Source organism: Perognathus longimembris, chromosome 18, assembly GCF_023159225.1.
Source record: "Perognathus longimembris pacificus isolate PPM17 chromosome 18, ASM2315922v1, whole genome shotgun sequence".
Classification (NCBI taxonomy): domain Eukaryota; kingdom Metazoa; phylum Chordata; class Mammalia; order Rodentia; family Heteromyidae; genus Perognathus; species Perognathus longimembris.
The window spans coordinates 6,129,985-6,150,455 of record NC_063178.1 but is presented as its reverse complement, the minus strand read 5'-3'; the positions used below and the strand labels follow the sequence as shown (position 1 = coordinate 6,150,455).

The window sequence follows — 20,471 nt, the reverse complement described above, 5'->3', positions numbered from 1 at the left end:
CACTTAGTTCTTTATAATAGCTTAATAATAAATAATTTACCAATTCCAATTTTAATCCCCAAAATATTCTGTTACATATAATTATAGCCACCCATACCAATATTTAATTAATCTCATTTCTTTCCTCTTTTATGGATAATGTTCATTGAGGTCCTGAACTACAGAAATACATTGCTAAGCACAATGCATGTTGATCAATGTCACCTGCTACCACTACATCTTCCATAGGATGTGACTGCTTTTGGGTTTGGACAGTTGACGCTGGGCAATCAGGTTTCCCATTAGTCATCTCTTCTAAGGAACAAAAGTAGAAATTAAAGGAATCCATGGACAGGCATGCATTTTAGTTCTTCCTGGACTGAACACAGATTAGAAGAAATCCAAAAGTTCCTTCTTAGAAAGGCAAAGGATGCAATCCAGATACTTGAGAAATCCAGGTTGGTGGCTCTGCCCAGTAGCGAACTTGGAGATAAGGGAAAGTTCCAGAGAAGTGTCCCATTAGAACTGCACTGGTTCAAGGCTAAAGAAGAGTGTCCCCATGTCATTGAAGAAGGGAAGAACTCCATCTGTCATAGGTAGGTCTAGATGGAGGTAGTAATATATGGAGTTAATTTTATTGAGGTTTATACATGAATGAAAATGACATGGTGAAACCCTTTACTATGTACAATTCAATATATGCCCATAAAACAACCAAAGTTAACTTTCATAAAAATAAAGTGTTTCAAATTCTCTTCTTACAAGTGAAACAGTACTCCTTCCTTATATTAGCTAATCATTAGACGTTAGTAACACTGGTTAACCATTACACAGTTACACAATTGACACTGGTTAAACATTAGTCAGGTATATGATCATAAGTTTCTCAGCGTTCCTGTGCAGGCAGAAGAAGAAACGGGATCTGCTTAGTCATACAACTGATTGACTATGAATTGTAAAGATCACTGTGTGAAACTAAACGATGGTCATTTCATCCCCTCATTGGGATTTGGGACCTACACACCTGAAGAAGTAAGTTCTCATAGGGTGGAATGTTGAAAAGAATAGAAACTTAGAATAATTAGAAGTTGAACTGGGCTGTGAAGACTTAATGCCTTCTTGTATGAGTGATAGCAATTCACTTGGTTCTTGGGTCTTCCAGGTTAGTGCTAAGCTCAACCTACTTATACGTGGATATTTTTTGAGAATACATTTTTTCCATCAGCATTTAATGCATCACAAAGAAAGAAAGGATGCACAAAACAAAGCTGTTTTCATAACACATTGTTCTCTGCCCAAGTTCCAGTGATCTATGGAGTTCTGGTTGGCATCTAGGAACTTTGATCCCTTAGCAGTCATTTAAAGACAAGGATGGTGGACGTTGCTAAATGGCTTATATATAAAAAAAAGAGGAGTGCATTTTTGTATTCTGCCTTCTTTTGAGGGACTGGATTTGATAGGTCTGGTCAGAGTACTCCATGTAATATGTAACTCGTGGAAAATCCTCTAACAGCTTTCATTATAGACACACTTGCCATTTTTATGAAGAGTCAATTCCTAGGGAATTCAGCCTGTTTCATTAGAGAAGAGTCACAGACATTTGCATCATATTTCTTCTACATTTTTATTACGAAGATTCTTCTGTGATGTTTACTTAGTGACCTCAATTTATGAATTGTAGTATGCTGATTTCAATATGCTGATCCTGAAGGTCATTCCAGACAACCTACAAATGTGAGTTGGTCTGGGGTCTTCTATAATACCAATGATTAATCAAGATTGCATGGGTTTGCAAAGGACCTAGAATGCAAAATTCTTTTTTTTTTTTTGCCAGTCCTGGGGCTTGGACTCAGGGCCTGAGCACTGTCCCTGGTTTCTTTTTGCTCAAGGCTAGCACTCTGCCACTTGAGCCACAGCGCCACTTCTGGCCGTTTTCCATATATGTGGTACTGGGGAATTGAACCCAGGGCTTCATGTATATGAGGCAGGCTCTCTTGCCACTAGGCCATATTCCCAGCCCTAAATGCAAAATTCTTGTTTATCAGAAAGACCCAGAAAATGTGGGTTTGATTTTCTTACTCCATTTTCAAAAGTATCAGCTCTTTTGAATGTAAATAATTGGGTATATAATCTCTGAATAACATTTTGGGTTTCATTTAGTATTACAGAAAGTGGGATTTCAATGATCAGGGAATGAGGCTTTTTTTTTTTAAGTTTTTTATTATAAAACTGATGTACAGAGAGGTTACAGTTTCATACGTTAGGCATTGGATACTTTTCTTGTACTGTTTGTTACCTTGTCCTTCATACCCCTCTCCTCCCTCTCCCTTTCCCCCCCTGCGGTGTTCAGTTCACTTTCACCAAACAGTTTTGCAAGTATTGCTTTTGTTGTTGTTTCTATTATTTTACCCTTTGTCTCTCAATTTTGGTATTCCCTTTGAATTTCCTAATTCTAATACCAGTACACACTGTTTCCCATTCACTCAGATAAGATTACAGAGATAGTGTAGATACAATCACAAGAAGGTGATATATGAACATCATCAATAGTGGAAACTACAGATACACATGGGATGTTGAAAGTAGTTACAACTGGGATATAACAATCATTTCCATAAAATGGAGTTCATTTCACTTAGCATCATCTTATGTGATCATAAGCGTATAGCTATTGGGCTCTTGTGATCCTCTGCTGTGACTTGCCTAAACCTGTGCTAATTATTCCCAATGATGGAGACCATAGAGTCCATGTTTCTTTGGGTCTGGCTCACTTCACTTAGTATAATTTTTTCCAAGTCCTTCAATTTCCTTACAAATGGGGCAATGTCATTCTTTCTGATAGAGGCATAAAATTCCATTGTGTATATATACCACATTTTCCAGATCCATTCGTCTACGGAGGGGCATCTGGGTTGGTTCCAGATTCTCGCTATAACAAATTGCGCTGCAATGAACATTGTTGTGCTGGTGGCTTTACTGTGATTTTTTTGTGTTTTTTTTTGATAAATACCCAAAAGTGGGGTTGCTGGGTCATAGGGGAGTTCTACATTTAGCCTTCTGAGGACTCTCCATACTGCTTGCCAGAGTGGCTGAACCAGTTTACATTCCCACCAACAATGAAGTAGGGTTCCCTTTTGGCCACATCCCCTCCAACAACTGTTATTGTCAGTTTTCTTGGTATATGACATTCTTACTGGGGTGAGATGGAATCTCAATGTTGTTTTGATTTGCATTTCCTTTATGGCCAGTGATGTAGAGCACTTTTTCCTATGTCTCTTGGCCAATCTCGGGAATGAGGCTTTTGTCCAATACGGAGTCTAACAATGATTTGTAGTACAAATGTCTTCAGTCCTGTCAACTGTCCTCTTGGCTCACTCTGAGCTCTAGCGATAATCTGTTTCTCCAAATACTACTTCTGGTTGCCCCCCTAGGTTCCCAAGAGTAAGGCCGTGGAGGCTACCAAGTTAGCTATAGATGCCGGCTTCCGCCATATTGACACTGCTTATGCATACCAAGTGGAAGAGGAGGTAGGGCAGGCCATCCGAAGCAAGATTGAAGAGGGCATTGTGAAGAGAGAAGATATATTCATCACCTCAAAGGTACGGTGTCTACAGTGTGAAAGTGTGCAAATGAATGTTGTGATGTAAAGAAGAGAAATTGATGAAAATGAAACAGCAGTTCATGAAATGTGCTTATCAGTGCACCTTTTACTCTCATCTATTTTCCCCTATGTAAAACAGAGAAAGAGTCAATGGCTCACACCTGTAATCCTAGCTACTCAGAGGGCGTAGGTCTGAGGATGATGGTTCAACCCTAGCCCAGGCAGGAAAGACTGAGAGACACTTCTCTCCAATTAACTACCAAAGAGCCAGAAGTAGAGCTGTGGTTCAAATGGTAGATCACTAGGCTTGAGTAAAGAAGCTTAGGGACAGTGCTAAGGCCCTACATTCAAGCTCCAGACACACACAGACACACACACAGAGCGACATACACACAACCACACACACACAAAGCAATTTACAAAGGTAATGACTTCTCACTGTATATAAAATTGATAACATTAAAGTTTCTTTAAGTGTATGTACCTCAACTCAAAGAACCATTATTTACAATGGGCTCTGAAATGGGAAAGATTATGCTCTAATTATGACTGTCTTTCTCTCCTTATTTATTTATTATGATTTGTTATTTCTCTCCTTATTTATTTTATACATTTTCTTGACGTCTATACGATGAAATTTTAATGTTCACAAAAGTCATAGAATTGATATTATTTGGATAGTAAATGATTTATAATTAAAATGTATTCATTTGTGTAACACACTGAAATGCTCACATATATGTCCCTGTTGCTATGTAAATACAAAGATGTTAATTGTTCATTTAGCAATGAGTGAGAGAAGTAGAGCAATAATAAAAGTACAATATGCATGAAAAGTAATTTAGGGATTGGAAGTGATTGTTACTTCAAAAAAATTATCCCGTGTAAAAGTGATTTCCCATTTTTCCATATCAATGAGAAATAACCCAATATGATGGAGTTCACTTTGACAGGTCAAATCAAAGGAAATCCAAATCTCAAGGGTGTCTTTTCCAACATCTTTTTTTTTTCTCCAGTAAAAACTGTGCCAATCTTATGTGACATAAATGTGCATCTTTGGATCACTTATTAATCTGCACAATTTCTGTTCTTCAACTTCTGCAGCTTTGGTGTACTTTCTTTCGTCCAGATCGGGTCCGAGCTTGCTTGGAAAGATCACTGGCAAGCCTTAAAGTGGGCTATGTTGACCTCTATCTCATGCATTATCCAGTGGCTATGAAGGTAGGCTATTTATATGATCAGTTGCTTCATGATCAAATAGTATTATAAATTTTGTGAGTATGACTGTAATTTCCACAAATGGTTGAGTTAAGCTTCCATCAGAAACTTAAAAGTTTCTTTGAATGTTTTTTACCAACTCTGCAAAGTAGATGAGACAAAATAGTGATTGGATTATGGGAAAGTTCAAGTGTTGCCTAGATTTAGAGATTTCAGATAACACAAATGACTGGGCTCACACAACCTTTTCCCCCTATCACCACTAGAGGTTTCTGGATTTGTTTCTCAGCTTAATCTGTTGGTGGCAAAGGTGGCCTTGAAATAGTTCAAGTTCCATGGTCTTTAACAATCAGTGGCTGCCATGACCCAGGGCAGACTTGCATGCAGCCTACTTTAGACATTTTTGGTTCATATATCTGTCCTTGGAATAACAAGTGTTCAGGTAGCTAAAGAATCTTGATAGTGAAAAGGCAGGTTCAAGATGGAGATTCATTGTTGTTGATGGTTTTTTCCAGTGAAAGTTGCACATTCCACAAGAAGAAACTGAAGCAATAAGCAGAGTAACCTATGCATACTAGAGGATTTCATTAGGTCTGGTGGAAAGATTATTTAATAATACTGTGCACATAATCAGTATTAGAGAATAGAGCAACCCGTGCACCCAAAAATAGTCCTAAGTACTCAGTACACAAGTCACTTGGGAAAGTCAAACGTGAGGCCTGAGTGAGACGCTACTGGCTTTCTTGAATGTTCAGTGACCCATTCCCTAGACACACCCAGAAGTATTGCCATGGGCAACAAATGTGGGGCTAATGAGACTAATGGCTTCTTTTCTAGTATGGGGATGACCTTTTCCCAACCGATGAACATGGGAAGTCAGCATTGGACACAGTGGATTTCTGCGCCACATGGGAGGTGAGTAAGTATTTGAAAGAAAGGCAACAGAGGAAGTTGGAAGAGGAGAGCTGGGTTGTATTTCCATGGCAGAGACGCAGGTCGCCACATGGGCTATTGCAATTCATTATGGTTATGAGGATGTTCTGCTGGAGCAGTGGAGATGAATGAATGTATTGATGGAGAATAATAGAGAGAAATAGAAGAAGAACAGAAGGCAGTAGGAATAGATGTCTTCGTTTTCTCATGTGGTAGCGACTCTGATTCTCTAGTAAGGACTCTGGGGTCCTTTTTCTAGCTGCTGCTATGTCTGTTGTCATTATCTTTATCCGTTTCTCCTCTTATTTTTATTTTATTTTATTTTTTTGCTAGTCCTGGACCTTGGACTCAGGACCTGAGCACTGTCCCTGGCTTCTTTTTGCTCAGGGCTAGCACTCTGCCACTTGAGCCACAGCGCCATTTCTCTCCATTTTCTATATATGTGGCGCTGAGGAATGAACCCAGGGCTTCATGTATACAAGGCAAGCACTCTTGCCCATAGGCCATATTCCCAGCCTGTTTCTCCTCTTGACAATCAATTCCAGTGAGCTTAATTGTCATTTCTGGCCAGTCTAGCCTGTGGAGTTTTTGTTTGTTTTCCAATATTGTGGGATCAAACACATAGTCCAGGTCACCTCAACCACTCTGCCACTGAGCAATATTCCAAGCTCCTGCCTGTGTTCTTTGAACAGTTGCATCTTGTACTCATACAAATGTATGAACGATAGAAATGGCTCCTCACTTCCGCTTGCTCTCTAGGCCATGGAGAAGTGTAAAGAGGCAGGGCTGGCCAAGTCCATTGGGGTGTCCAACTTCAACCACAGACAGCTAGAGCGGATCCTGAACAAGCCGGGACTCAAGTACAAGCCGGTCTGCAATCAGGTGAGCTGCCTTAGCCTCCTCCTCATTTTCTATTTCATTTTCATATTTCTTCATGGATATGAGCTTTAAAAAAATTTTGTCTTCTCAGATTATCTCATTTAATTGGAAGCAAAGATGGGAACACCAATCTCCATCTCAGAAAATATGGAAGTCTCTCAGTCGTGTCTGAATACTAAAAGTCTTAGTTTAAGTGTGAGCAGATGTTAGTGTCTAGTTGGTTCAGAACCTGAGAGGCAGCATTTGGTAAGCATACTTGAGGTAGGAAGAATGGAAAAATATTGGACTGTAGGAGTCGCTTAGGTTGCCTTTGAGAAGTGGGCTGACAGTAGCGATAGTGTGAAATAGGGTAGGTCAGTGGAAGGGCTTAGGTGAAGTTTCCATGCTTCTGCCCTTCACATTGGCTTATCTGGCTATTGGTACACCTACACTGAAAGAAACACGGACTCTGAAAGTCACCCAGGTTAGGCTGATTTATCTGTTTCTAGTGACACCAAAGGTAGAAGAAATGCACTCTGAGGAAGTTATTACAGAACACTGATCTGATTCTGTCTGAAATCTATTTAGCTTCTGTTTGCCTTCTGACCCTCCATTCAGATTTTTTTTAAAGAATATGTCCTATCTTTCTGGGTCTGTGGGCAATTTTACTTTTGATTCTTTCTACTCATGAGTGATGATCTTTGATTTAAAAATAAAAGTGATAATATCTCTTAAGTCATTATATATATTGACACACTTTGGCTTTCTGATAAATATTAAAGTCTTCATGTAGTTATAAAATTAGATTTCCCTTATACTTACCATTAAATATGTCTAACATTTAGAATAACTTGTACCTTGATACAAGATATGCATGTTTTGGTCCTGTATTAAAGTAATTACAATGGTACCACATTTATGTTGGTGAGTCTGCACACAAATCTGTACTACTGTGCTGAATCTCTTACTGAACAAATTGTCCACACAGATCTTCCATGTGAGCATATCTCCTAGCAATGAAGAGTTCTCTCACATAAATTTCTATTACTACACCCCAAGGAATTTACGGTAATTTCCTCACAACATCTAAATCTATGGTTTTAAATTTCCTATAGTTCTTTTTGTTCCAAGTTCCATTTTTCCCCCAGGATTTGTTTCCTGCCACATTTCTCACACTTTTAATCTGAAATAGTCACCAAATCCTCTTATCTTATGATATTAATTAGGTTTTATATCCATTTCATATCATATCCAGAAATGGCATGGTATCAAAGTTGGTAGTATGTATATTTTTGAAATAGAACCATATTAGGAAGCATGCCATTCTTGGAATAGTAGAGATGTTTGTTTTCAACACTTGGTTGAGTATTCCAGGCCACAGCTCTTTGTACATGCATGATTTCCCATATTGCAATGGTGCTATGAATATTTTAATAGCCTTTGGTACTTGTCAGTCTCCAAGGTCCCACCTAAAGGCAAATTTATACATAATTCCTTAGTTTTTTTCAGTAATTGTTAGGAAAATTAGAATCTGGGGATTTGTGAGGACCTTTTTTTTTTTTTTTTTTTTTTGGTCAATCATGGGACTTGAGCTCTGAGCCTGGGCTTTCCATGAGTTCTTCCATTTGAACTTCAGCATCACTTCCAGATTTCTGGAGGTTTATTGGCGATTAGTCTTTTGGACTTTTCTTGCCCAAGCTGGCTGAATCTTGTTCCTCAGATTTTAGCTTCCTGGGTAGCTATGATTACAGGTATGCGTCACTGGTGCCTGGCTTGTGAGTATTATGCTTTTACTTATTCTGCTTACTTATCTTAGAATGCAAACAATTTTACTCCTTAAGTGGATAAACTACCTTTATCCCTATTAGACAAGATTCTGGTTAAAGTTTCTCTTCAAAACAATGCTATGATAAAGGAATGGATTATTTTCCTCATCAGGGGAAAAATTGCCTCTCCTTGTTGTTTCTGTAGGTCTATTCTTATCACCTCATGAATATTTATTTACTATATTGGTAGAAATGATTTTACTTATTGCAGTTTCCAAGGAACAACTTTGACTAAATGTCACCAGAAGAATTCTACTAATCTGGTCTTCTGTTTTGTTTTGTTTGTTTCCTCTGTACTTGTTATTGTGAATCACTCACTAAATCTAAATTTCTTTCAAGTGTTTTAGAGGAATTGCCTTTTGGGTAGTTGACTGACTAGAATTTCTAATGTCTTTGTAATGGTAAAAAAATTACCTGGCTAAAAAGACATAATTGTGTTCAGCATTGATGATTTAGTCCACAGAATTGATTCACTCAAGAAAATTACTTTAAAAAAATCCTTGTCATTTTAACTCAAATTTAATGTTCCATGTGTTTTTATTGCTCAGCTTTAATTTTTTAAACATTTCTCCTTTATGTCAACATGCGGTTTACATCTAATGTGATACCATTCTGTCTTGTTCATGTGTAGGCAGCTTGCCAGCCAGATCTCACATATACCGCATTCTTTTCTGTCTTGCCCAATTGCAGGTAGAATGTCATCCCTACCTCAACCAGAGTAAGCTGCTGGATTTCTGCAAATCGAAGGATATTGTTCTGGTTGCCTATGGTGCCCTGGGAACTCAAAGATACAAACGATGGTAAGAAGTCTAGCAGAGAGTTTGCTTAGAACACTACAGTCGAAGAGATATGTTCAGTTCTAAAGGCTTTTCTTTTCTTGTCTATTGGTTTTGGGACTTGAACCCAGAGCCTGGGCACTGTCCCTGAGCTTTTCTGCTCAAGGCTAGTGCTGTACCACTTTGAGCCACAGTTTCACTTCCCGTTTTCTGGTAGTTGATTGGAGATCAGGGCTTCATGGACTTTCCTGCCTGGGCTCGGTTTGAACCAAGATATTTGGATCTCAGCCTCCTGAGTACCTTGGATGAGAGGTGTGAGCCACTAGTGCCCACCTTAGTCTCAGCTTTTGAAAGTACATTCTGAACTGGCTCAGGAGTAAAATTGTATTTAAATATATCTTTTTTTTTGCTAAAGAAATATTCCTGGTCTAAAATGGACCCTCTAGTGCATTTTGAAAGTCCCCTAATAAAATTGAGTAGTCACCCTCTGGTGTTCAGCACTTCTGTCTCTCCTTCCAGGGTGGACCAGAGCTCCCCAGTACTCTTGAATGATCCAGTTCTTGGTGCCTTGGCAAAAAAGTACAATCAAAGTCCAGCCCTGATTGCTCTTTGCTACCAGCTGCAACGTGGGGTTGTGGTTCTGGCCCAGAGTTTCATAGAACGGGAGATGAAAGAGAACGTGCAGGTAATGAGGGTGCTTGCTGGCATCAAGGCTCCTATTTATTCTTCACATGAATCTTCTGAGCACATTTCTGGATTAAATTGTTGTTTGTGACATTTCCTCTGCCTGTGAGATTCCAGTGCTCTTCCTTCTAATTTACAATAGAGAAGAGAACTGGACTGAGAATTGAAGTAGGATTTGGAAGAGCAATGCCAATTTGGTTTCAGAATTAAATCATTCGTACACTGCATTTCTCTATGCAAATGATATTTTCTTTCTTAATTGAGAGCTGTGAGGTTTTTTTGTTGTTGTTTGTTTTGCCAGTCTTGGGGCTTGGACGCAGGGCCTGAGCACTGTCCCTGGGTTCTTTTTGCTCAAGGCTAGTACTCTACCTCTTGAACCACAGTGCCATTTCTGGCCTTTTCTTTATATGGGGTGCTGAGGAATCAAACCTAGGGCTTTGTGCATGTTAGGCAAGCATTCTACCAGTAGGCCACATTCCCAGCCTTAGAGCACTGAGTTTTTAAATTTGAATTTTATTATAAGGATGATGTACAAAGGGGTTACAGTTACATAAGTCATGTAATGAGTATATTTCTTTTTGAACAGTCTTACCTCCTCCCACATTTCTCCTGCTTTTCCCTCTCCTGAGCCCCCTCTGTCCAAGTTGTATAGTTCATTTCCAACATAATGTCTAGGGAATAGCAGTGCTGAATTGCTTCACCCTTTGTCCTACTATTTGTATGATTCCCTGTCCCCTCCCCAAATCAGATAAATGTATATGCAAGAGAAAGGGTACAGAAATGAAAAACAGTAGTAACAGGGAATAAACCAAAGGAAAGGAAAAAATACCTGCAAAATCTCTTGTATCCATTTCTTGGAGTTCATTTTGGTATGCATCATTTTATGTGGTCATATGCATGCATGTATCTGTTGAGCCATCCTGATCCTTTAAGAATATCCTCCTTTGTTCATACTGTGTGAATGTTTAGAGTTCTGTTTAATTAAGCATGTCCAAGTGTAATTATTTGTCTTTTACTATCCACTGGGTTTACTTGTAGATTTATAAACATATTCTACCTATTACAAATGAGAGACACCATGCAACCTTTGTTTGTGTCTGGCTTATTTCACTTACTGTTTTTTCCAAAGTCTTTCCATTTCCTCACACATGGGGCAATATCATTATTTCTGATGGAAGCATAGAATTCCATTGTGTATTTATATTACATTTCCTTGATGTTTTCATACACAGAGGGGCATCTGGATTGATTCCGTATCTTAGCTATAGTTAACTAATGCTGCAATGAGCATGGTTGTGCTTGTGGCTTTAGTGTGGCCTGGGTTGTGGTTATTTGGGTAAATAAATTTAGTGATTTTTTATTTTGAAAGTTATTATGGTTCTATTTTTCATTTCCCTGTATGTAAATATTTTAACTTTCTTACTTTGTTTTGAGTTTCTCCACTGTTTGGTTGAATTTTTTCCTGTTTGTCCATTGATCTAAGTCAATGACCCTTTCATTTTCCAGTACGTCATATTTGTTGTATTATTACCACAGTAGTTATAAAAGAAACCATTCATACTAGAGCATTTATTTAGCTCAAGATCCTATTGTTAAGCAGTGTTATTGGGTCAACTACTCTTCAGGTCTTCATTTGTGTCGGGGATTATTAGCCTCCCTGCTCTCCTGTCCTGCAGTTGAGATGGAAAAACATGCCCCACCCAGGCGGGCCAAGAAGAGGAAAGGGCCAACGAACTGCCACCCCAACCCCCCTTTTGTGGGAGGACCCACAGACAGTCCAGGAGCAAAGTCAGAGCTAAGACTCATTTAATGGCGGCAATGAGCTGTTCTATTACATGGTTCAGAAGGCAGTAGAAGAGGAGGGATTCGTGCACCTACATAGGGGCTGTGAATGGATGCCTGACCTGCCCGTCAGGGTGGAGCTCCAAGGGACCTCCCTAAGGGGCAGCCCACAGCTGCATCACGGCCCTCAGGACTGCCTCTTGGTTCATCACCTGCAGCCATCTTGGCGCACACGTGGTCTGAGGCGGGAGGTGGGCTAGCAGCCACGGGGGCCCCAGGGATGGAGAAGAGGCGGTGCCAGCTAGAACCGCCTCTTAATGATGCAAGGCGTCCAGGCGAGTGTGCCCCACACATTTGTATATAGCATCCTGTTTTTCAATATAATTTGCTTTCAAGAAATTTGCCCAATGTTTTAAATGCTGGCTATTAAATCTGATTTACTTGGATATTCAAGATAGTTAATGCAGCATCTAAATATTTTAAATTTTTTTCTGTTTGTGTCATAGGTTTTTGGATTCCAATTATCTTTAGAGGACATGAAAATGATAGATGGCCTGAATAGAAATTTAAGATATCTTGGTGCAGAGTTGTAAGTAACTTTATTATTTTATATTCAGCTTCAACTTATTTTAGTATCAAATCTTTTCCTTCCTTTTCAGAAACCCAGCACTGCATTAGCTTATCCAGTGGCTCCCGTTGTGGTAGTCAATGGAACATTTAGTTTTGAGTTACTGAACTAGGAATATCTCAATGCAGTACATAATGGAGTTTGTGAGAAGACAGAATGAAAGCAAGTGAATGTTGTTTCCATGATGGAGGGAAATTCATAGTCATAAAAAATGTCTTCCTTCATGGCATATGATACACACACACGTACACACACACGTACACACACACACACACAAACATACTTCTTGTTCATTTTCACTCATGATAGATGTCCATTGTCCATGTCCATACATATATGCTTATATATATATGCATATATATATCATTTTCGTTTTGAACATTCTTAATTCATAGTAAGGATAAATTTGCTCCTGTTTGAAAAGGGATTAGCAAATCTATAATATCATTGCTCAAAAATTAGTAGATACCTTAATACTGTTAATATTTTTATTACTTTAGAGAAAGATGAAGACTAAGATAGACATAATACCATGAGATAGAGAGCACCAAGCAATCAGAAATTCCCACTGCCTATTAAATACTTCAATAATTATTGTTTCTTTATCCCTTTATATTTTGTATTGGCAAATATAGAGCTCTACCAATTCATGGTAATGTGAACATCTGTCTTAGAAATGACTTCTTTCCATATCTGACTCTAATACTATATGTTATACATGATAGTAGTAAGTAAACAATTCAATAAAATAGTACATTTATTTAATTTATATTCATAAATTAAATTAATTGGTAAAAATAAAAATATATGTGTAGCACTAAACAAAAAAACCTTGAATTACTTTATATGTTGGTGATTATGTGAAATTTTCTTTGGACTGAGCTTGAAATAAGAGACTTCTTTTTTCTTTGAGAAACTGAAATAAAAAGGCCCATATTTTTTTTTTCTTTCCTTTGGTTGATTGACACATAGAGCAAATGAAGAAGTCTGTATCAATGCTTGTTCTTGTGTTTTCCATGTGTTCTGTTCTGGTCAAAGGAATATAGTTGAGAAAACTTGGCTCTTATATTTTAAGCCACTCCTTGTGAAAGTACAGTCATGAAAGTTAGAATGGGAAATTCTTGGTCTAGTCAGAATATATGACAAATGTTAACTGAACAATAGTTTCATAGGTATCACATATTAACTTCTGTCAAAATGGATTCGTGAGCTAATGTTATGCATTCTTTCTCCTTGCAGCTTTGCTGATCACCCTGATTACCCGTTTTCTGATGAATACTGAAATGGAGGCCTGTGTGGTGTCTTCTTCCTGAAGCTCCCAAGTGCAGAGGGGCCTGGGGTGGGGGCGGGGGCGGGGGTTGTGGCCCTGCCCTTGGGATATATCTGTCCCATGTGTTCGTGCTGCTTAGTAGTTGCACCCAGCAAAAGCTGACTCCCCCAGGCTGCACGAGAAGGCTTTCCAGTTTCATCATGTTTTGAAATTAAAGTTTGGCATGCATCATCATGTTTGGTTATCAGTGGCCATCCTGTGGGCATTAGACAGGTGGGAAAGGTGGAATTCTCAGGCTTCAGGAAAAGAGCAAGTTAGCAGGAAATTAGCAGTCAATGTTCCTCCAGCACATGGTGTTGAGTTCAAGGTTCTTAAGTGTTGAAAGTGATACACAGTGCAAGGATAATCAATGTTCTCAGGGCAGCTCCATATGGGAGCTCCCAGAAACCAGAGCATGAAATATTCCTGTGGGAGGTTTGAAGCCATCCCTTGAGAGTCTCAACTCCAATTAATCAGCAAAAAGCTTCAAGTGGAGACATGGCTCAAGGCATAAGACATCTGCAACAGAAGATGAAGTAGCAACAGGAGGGCCTGAGTTAAAGTCCTAGTGATGGTGGATGTGTGCATGTACACACACACACACACACACACACACACACACACAGACTGGGAGTCATGCATAGCTCTATAAGAAGAAAAATTAGACATAATTTGCCTTACTTTATGGTGCTTGGAAGCATTTATGACAATTAGGCTGCACTGACAAAAATGGAATCTAGTGAGTTGCATAAATGTAGCATATGATTTGGAGATGATATCCAAGTCCTCCCAAAGAGACATCAAAAATCTACTTGTCACTTCCTAGTTCACAGAAACACAGTTGGTGGTAAACGGAGAATTATGTGCAGAAGTCACGTAAACAACCAGTGGCAAATAGACTCAACACGCTAGGTAATTTCACTGTGTTTTCATCCACCATGGCCCAAAGCTACTGTCACAGTGGGGCACTGGTCTGTAGGTGGCGGCATCAGCTCCCGATTCATTTCTACAAAGCAGAGGAATTGTACTCAGGTCCTCTAATGCATCTTGTTAGGCCAAAACTATTGATGGTCCTACCAACCACGTCCCCATCATTTTGAAAACAGCTTTGTCCTCTTAGCCCAGGGTGCATTGTAACCCCATAGAAGCTGTTGATATTTGATGACAAGCCACTGTTCCTGGTACCATTTTTGGGTCCCTCAGAAATTATTTGCCACAGGGCTGGGGATATGGCCTGGTGGTAAAGTGCTTGCCTTGCATATGTGAAGCCCTAGGTTTGATTCCTCAGCACCACATATGTATAGAGAGAGCCAGACGTGGCGCTATGGCTCAAGTGGTAGGGTACTAGCCTTGGGCAAAAAGAAGTCAGGAACAATGCCCAGGCCCTGAGTTCAAGCCCCAGGACTGGCAAAAGAAAAAGAAATTAAAGAAGTTATTTGCCACATCTTTGTGTACCCTAGGGGGAAACTCTGATTTGTTTTCTGTGGAGAAATGGTTAAAACAATGGTCAACAGCCCTTCTCAAAGCATGAAATACAGAGCATGACTCTAGATGATTACAGGATTAGACCTGAGGTCTTCCTTCCTTTTTTTTTGGCCAGTCCTGGGCCTTGGACTCAGGGCCTGAGCACTGTCCCTGGCTTCCTGGCTTCTTTTTGCTCAAGGCTAGCACTCTGCCACTTGAGCCACAGCGGCCCCTTCTGGCCATTTTCTGTATATGTGGTGCTGGGGAATCGAACCCAGGGCCTCATGTATATGAGGCAGGCACTCTTGCCACTAGGCCATATCCCCAGCCCCATCCTTCCTTTCTTTCTTCCTTCCTTCCTTTCTTTCTTTCCAGCATTGCCTCTTCTACCAGATTTCTTATTTTAAGATTGCTCAACCACTTGAGCAGCTCTTAGATTCACAGAAGCACCTGGCTCTCAACAGGACAGTCAATGGCTTTCCAAACTTTTTAGTGCTCTTGGATGTGGAAAACGCAGCGAGAGACGGCTTGCAAGGGGAAGTTTGTTAACCTCAGTGTTTGCTTTTGTTAGAGTACATCACGGCTATGATCCTGTATTTTATTGAATAGTTTTCATAGTGGATTGTAGTCTATAATTTTTATTCTTTATGTATCCATTTGGCTTTTCTATCAGCATAGTCTTGGAGTAAGCTTGGATTAGGAATTGTACCCTCTTCTGCTCTTTATTGGAAGAGTTCGGCATAACTGAAATTCATTCCTCTTCCCTCCCCTCCTGTTTTCCCCCTCCCTTCATTACTATTCCTTTTCCTTCCCTTCTCTTCCCTACTCCTCCCCTCCCTCCCGGTCCCTTCCTTGCCTTTTCTTTTTTCAGGTTCTAGAGCTTAAACTCAGGGTCTCACATTTGCTCCAGCACTTGAGCCCTATCTCTCTCGGTGATGTATCCCAGGTTCCCAAACAGCCACATCAACCCTCAGTCAATTGGACTAGGAGTTAAATGGCCACATGGTGACTGCACCAACTCAGGAGAGTTGAGGAATGCAGCCCCGAACTCAAACTCAGCTGGGTTGTTAAAGGCACAAACCACACACAGGTGTTTGCGCACGTGATAGCAAGCAGACATACAGAAGCAGAATTGGAGCTTAGTGATTACAAATAGCAATTACAATTCCGGGAAACAAAGTAATAAATCAACACATCATTCAGGCAAGCAAAACAAGCTACACATGCCAGACTACTTTCTCCTTGTTGGATTCTTGGTTCTGGGTGTAACTGGTATTTACTGCATACCCATTTAGCTCCTTAATTTACCTTAAATCTTCTGTCATTCCTGTTGCTCAGAGTGGCTCGGCCTCAGGCCTTATCCTGTGTCATAATTTCCTCCTTTGGTGGAATGTCCCTGCTCCATGGTTTAGGTGACTGGCTCGATTTCCTCCTCACCCTTTATGGAAAAGCATTACAGTTTTCCCATGTTATCACACTGGCTTTTTCATAGTTACTTAAAGATGGACTCACCTAGACTTTTATGCCCCAGCTTGTTTTGAATCTTGTTCATCGGATATTGGTCTCCCGAGTAGCTAGGTTTACAGGACTGAACAACAAATACTCAACTATGACTGAAAGTAATCCTAGTATTTTGTAGAGTTCAGGGTGAAAGTAGTTCATTCCAGTGCTTAGCTTTGTGAACAATGTTGATTACTGATTCCAGCTCATTTCCTATAATATGTGTATTCACATAAATAGTAACATTGAAGCGACTTGTAATCCTTGTGATAAAAAATAAGCAGGCTTGTACTAAATCCTCAGCGCAGTCCATCAGCTGTCCTTGGCTGGCTTATTAATTGTATCCTGTCTGGACATTGTCAAATTTCCCTCAAAGAAACACTGGCTGGTTGAATACCAGAAATCTAAACATATTAAACCTCTTTAGAATTTATTACTACAGTGTATGAGAAACTTTTGATTACGATAACCTCCTTGCCTCATAAAGATGCTTATATACTGCTAAAATATTGTATTTCTACTGTTATCTGTGTTGGTCACTTACTCAGGGATTTTAATCGAGTTCCAAGTTTTTCTTAAACACCAAGACTCTGGATAGGCAAAAGAGATGATTATTGAAGACTTTGCATAATGAATTGAATTTGAATTGTCATGTGAGTGAAACAAAGGCTCCTTACTCATTGAAGACTTGGGTGTGTGGTATCAACGTCCAGCAGAACACTGGGGATGGGGGTAAAGTTTAAATGATGGGGCTAAATCCAAATGCAGAACACATTAAGCTCTCTGCTGAAAGAAGAGACAGTGTCATAGTTCAGAATCATCACCCAAGTAAAGCTGGAAATACCAAAGTCCGAATTCAGATTTTACAAAATGGAAGAAGCCGAGTTTGTTAATGTGTGAGAATAACAAATGACTGATGAGTATCAGGTAAGCTTGGTAACACTGAGCAAACACAGTTAGGGACGGAGCTTTGAATGTTTGGTTTCTACCAGACATTTTCATTCTGTTCCAATGGTCAAAGGCAGAGATTTCTTCTTTTGCAAAGAATATTTTTTCTAAATTATAAAAGTTTAAAATTTAATACCATTTGTTTATAGATATGTCTAAAATCAGATAGAAGACTTGGTAGTTGATTATCTAAAATCTAAATTTTAGGAAAATGTCTATTTACCATCGCAATCTTGCCCTATATGTTTAGTATGACTATAAGTAAGCATTTGACAAACACTGGTATTTTCTGACTTTTTAATTAATGCATTAACAACCCTTAGTTGTATTTAAAAATTATTTATTAATCTAAAGTTACACATCCTTTTTCTTGGAATTGTTTATGTAGCACTCTTAGTTGTTTCTCCTCATAAAGGACAAAAATGATATCGACAATTCCAATCCATCTTAAACATAAATTTGCTGTTATCCAAGCAACATGTTAGTGCTTTATATCTATGGGTTCTGCATACACAGAATCAACTGACTATGGATTAAAAATATAAGTTGGTAATCATGCAGCAACAAGCATTCAGCGGCATGAATACAAACTAAGAGGTAAATGACTTTCATGATAAATTTAGATACACTAATTTCAGGTTGTTTGCATCAAAACTCAGAACATAACTCATTAAACATTTATAGCGTGAACTACTTACCTATATTTCTTGTCTTTAATGACTTTATAATCTACTAGAATTATAAGAAGTGTGATGTTAATGATAAGTCTATGATAAACATGTAGTTTCTTGCCCTCAATGACTTTATAATGCACTTAAAGTGATTTAAAATATAGTGGTAGTGATGTCTTTTACCAAGTACTCAGCATCCTTTCTCCAGATTATCCCATTTATTCTTCCCTGGGGCATACCAATTAGTACATGTATTATTTTCCACAAATTAAAAAGTAAGTCCTACAAAGGTCAGGTGCATTAATCACAGTCAATCCCGTAGTTTACAAAAATGATCTTGGGAATAAATCCTTACTTATCTGATGCCGAAGATCTTAAATGAGGAAGACTATAATGCAAACAATTTTAAAGGTGACCCGCAAGAAACCTCTTGGGCCACTTACATGGTAATCATTAATGTTTCGTTTTGTTGTGTATTGTTTGGGTTGATCTCCTCCCATGAAATACAAACTTCGATCATGATATTTCCTGGCTTTATCTGGATTACATTTTTCAATGTTGGCACCACCTGCCATTTTTTTTTCTGGTGATTTGCATGTGTTCCGTTTGGATCTTTAAGCTCTTCACTAGCCCTGTCTCCCACAGTCTACTTAGACCTGAAACAATATGTCTGAGGAGCCAAGCCTGTGGGTCCTTTGCAGAGTTTCACCAGACAAGCTGACATGCATCATGGGAGGCAGTACAGATCTAGGAGTCTAAGGCAGAATTTGACTCAAATGTAGAAATTTCCCTTGGCTTGGTACGCTGAGGGCTGTCTAGAATGGGAAAAACCACTGATGCTTGGCTTCATTCTTCTTCTTTTTTTTTTTTTTTTTAAATTCTGGTTAATGAATCCAAACCAAACACGTGTTTAGTGGTCTTTCTGTATTGCTGTACAAGTGCTGTCTCCATTATTTTAAATAATATATAATTTCCAAGGGGCTTCATTGATTTCAGAAAATATAAATAAGGAGAAAGTGTGAATCTGAATGTTTATAGTCCAGCAAATTGGCAGAAATGATGGCATTAATCTACTATAGAAACTCATTATAACACATGTAAGACCCTAAGGAGAAAAAATACTTAAAACCAATAGCTTCTGTGTCACTGTATAGGAGTTTATTACAAAAATAAGTGAGCTGACTGTAGTTCTCTTTGTAAATTTGCACTTTAGCTTTAACTCCACTGCTTCACATTGTTGATTAAACATTAGGCAGGAACCAGGAATCATGACTTCCTGTTAGGCTGGTACCCTGTGAGGCAAAGAAAAAAAACCAAAACCAAAAACCACTCCGCCAATCTCAGTCAAGCCAGAGGAGAGACAGGCAATGGATTCCAAACTTCAGTGCGTTGGTCTCAATGATGGCCATGCCATTCCACAACTGGGCTTCGGCACCTATGCACCTGAAGAGGTAATAAGAATGGTGGTGGGTTGGAAGGTTCAAAATTAAAATAGATTTAGAAGGAGTGGATAACCTGGATTGCAAAGTGACCTATTTCCACTGTGACTCTGGAGTGGTCAGCCATTCCTCAGTTTTTTTTCAAGCTAGAGCTATGCCATGTACAAAAAAGAACATTGTTAGAGTTTGATCTGTATTAGAACTGATCATGTCATCACCTGTTGATTATTCTGGGCATTATGTTTTGTACTAATTGATCATTAATTTGATAGCTTTGTGGAAAAAAAAGTCAAGATGAAAGTTAGCAGGCTAGAGCTGCCCATCAGCTTCTATGTAGGTAAGGATACTGCTAGCAATGGAAATGGAATTTTTTTTGCTTAATTCCTACCTTAGAAAGTCTTGCTTTCTTGAGGAGATCCGGTGAAATCAAAATGGTAAAAATTAACTTGAGATGAGAGGCATAAACTATACAATGGTTGGGCCTTGCTGTTCTATTGTAAACATCTCATTGGAAATAGTGGAACAGGCAAGTAGAATTTCTCCCATCACACTCTAAACTATATAAAAAATGTCCTGAATGTAAAAGTCTGGTGATATGATAGAAGAAAATTTGAACCTCAGAGACTTGGCTCTAGTTGTAGTGTGATAGATTGAAGGTGGTCAAGTGGTTTTCTAAAATGAACTAACCAACATGGACAGTCTGCTAAATCAGAGAGGAATTTTTGGAGTCTACAATCATCCTTATACTAATTAATTGTGTGACCAGAGACAAGTTCCCTGAACGTTAAATTTGTACACCTGTTTCATAAGCTTGAGCAACTTTGATCCTTGGGCCCAGACCTTGTTAAATTTTAA

The 20,471-nt window shown here is 39.0% G+C and overlaps 2 protein-coding genes and 1 long non-coding RNA gene across 6 annotated transcripts in view; 2 read left to right on the top strand and 1 right to left on the bottom strand.

Moving 5' to 3' along the window:
- LOC125366783 (aldo-keto reductase family 1 member C4-like) overlaps positions 1 to 20,471 on the top strand; it is a 133,992-nt gene that overhangs the window by 69,946 nt on the left and 43,575 nt on the right. The window lies entirely within an intron of this gene.
- LOC125366788 overlaps positions 1 to 20,471 on the bottom strand; it is a 94,321-nt gene that overhangs the window by 57,076 nt on the left and 16,774 nt on the right. Inside the window, exon 2 of the long non-coding RNA XR_007213971.1 lies at positions 15,164 to 15,170. This is a non-coding gene — a long non-coding RNA (uncharacterized LOC125366788). The remainder of the gene's footprint in view (positions 1 to 15,163; positions 15,171 to 20,471) is intronic.
- On the top strand, positions 879 to 13,586 carry LOC125366784 (aldo-keto reductase family 1 member C13-like). Its single transcript, XM_048367510.1, has 9 exons — positions 879 to 1,011; positions 3,411 to 3,578; positions 4,685 to 4,801; positions 5,636 to 5,713; positions 6,491 to 6,613; positions 9,106 to 9,215; positions 9,711 to 9,876; positions 12,164 to 12,246; positions 13,525 to 13,586. The coding sequence occupies exons 1-9, from the start codon at positions 928 to 930 to the stop codon at positions 13,565 to 13,567; spliced, it is 972 nt and encodes a 323-aa protein (XP_048223467.1). The 5' UTR covers positions 879 to 927; the 3' UTR covers positions 13,568 to 13,586.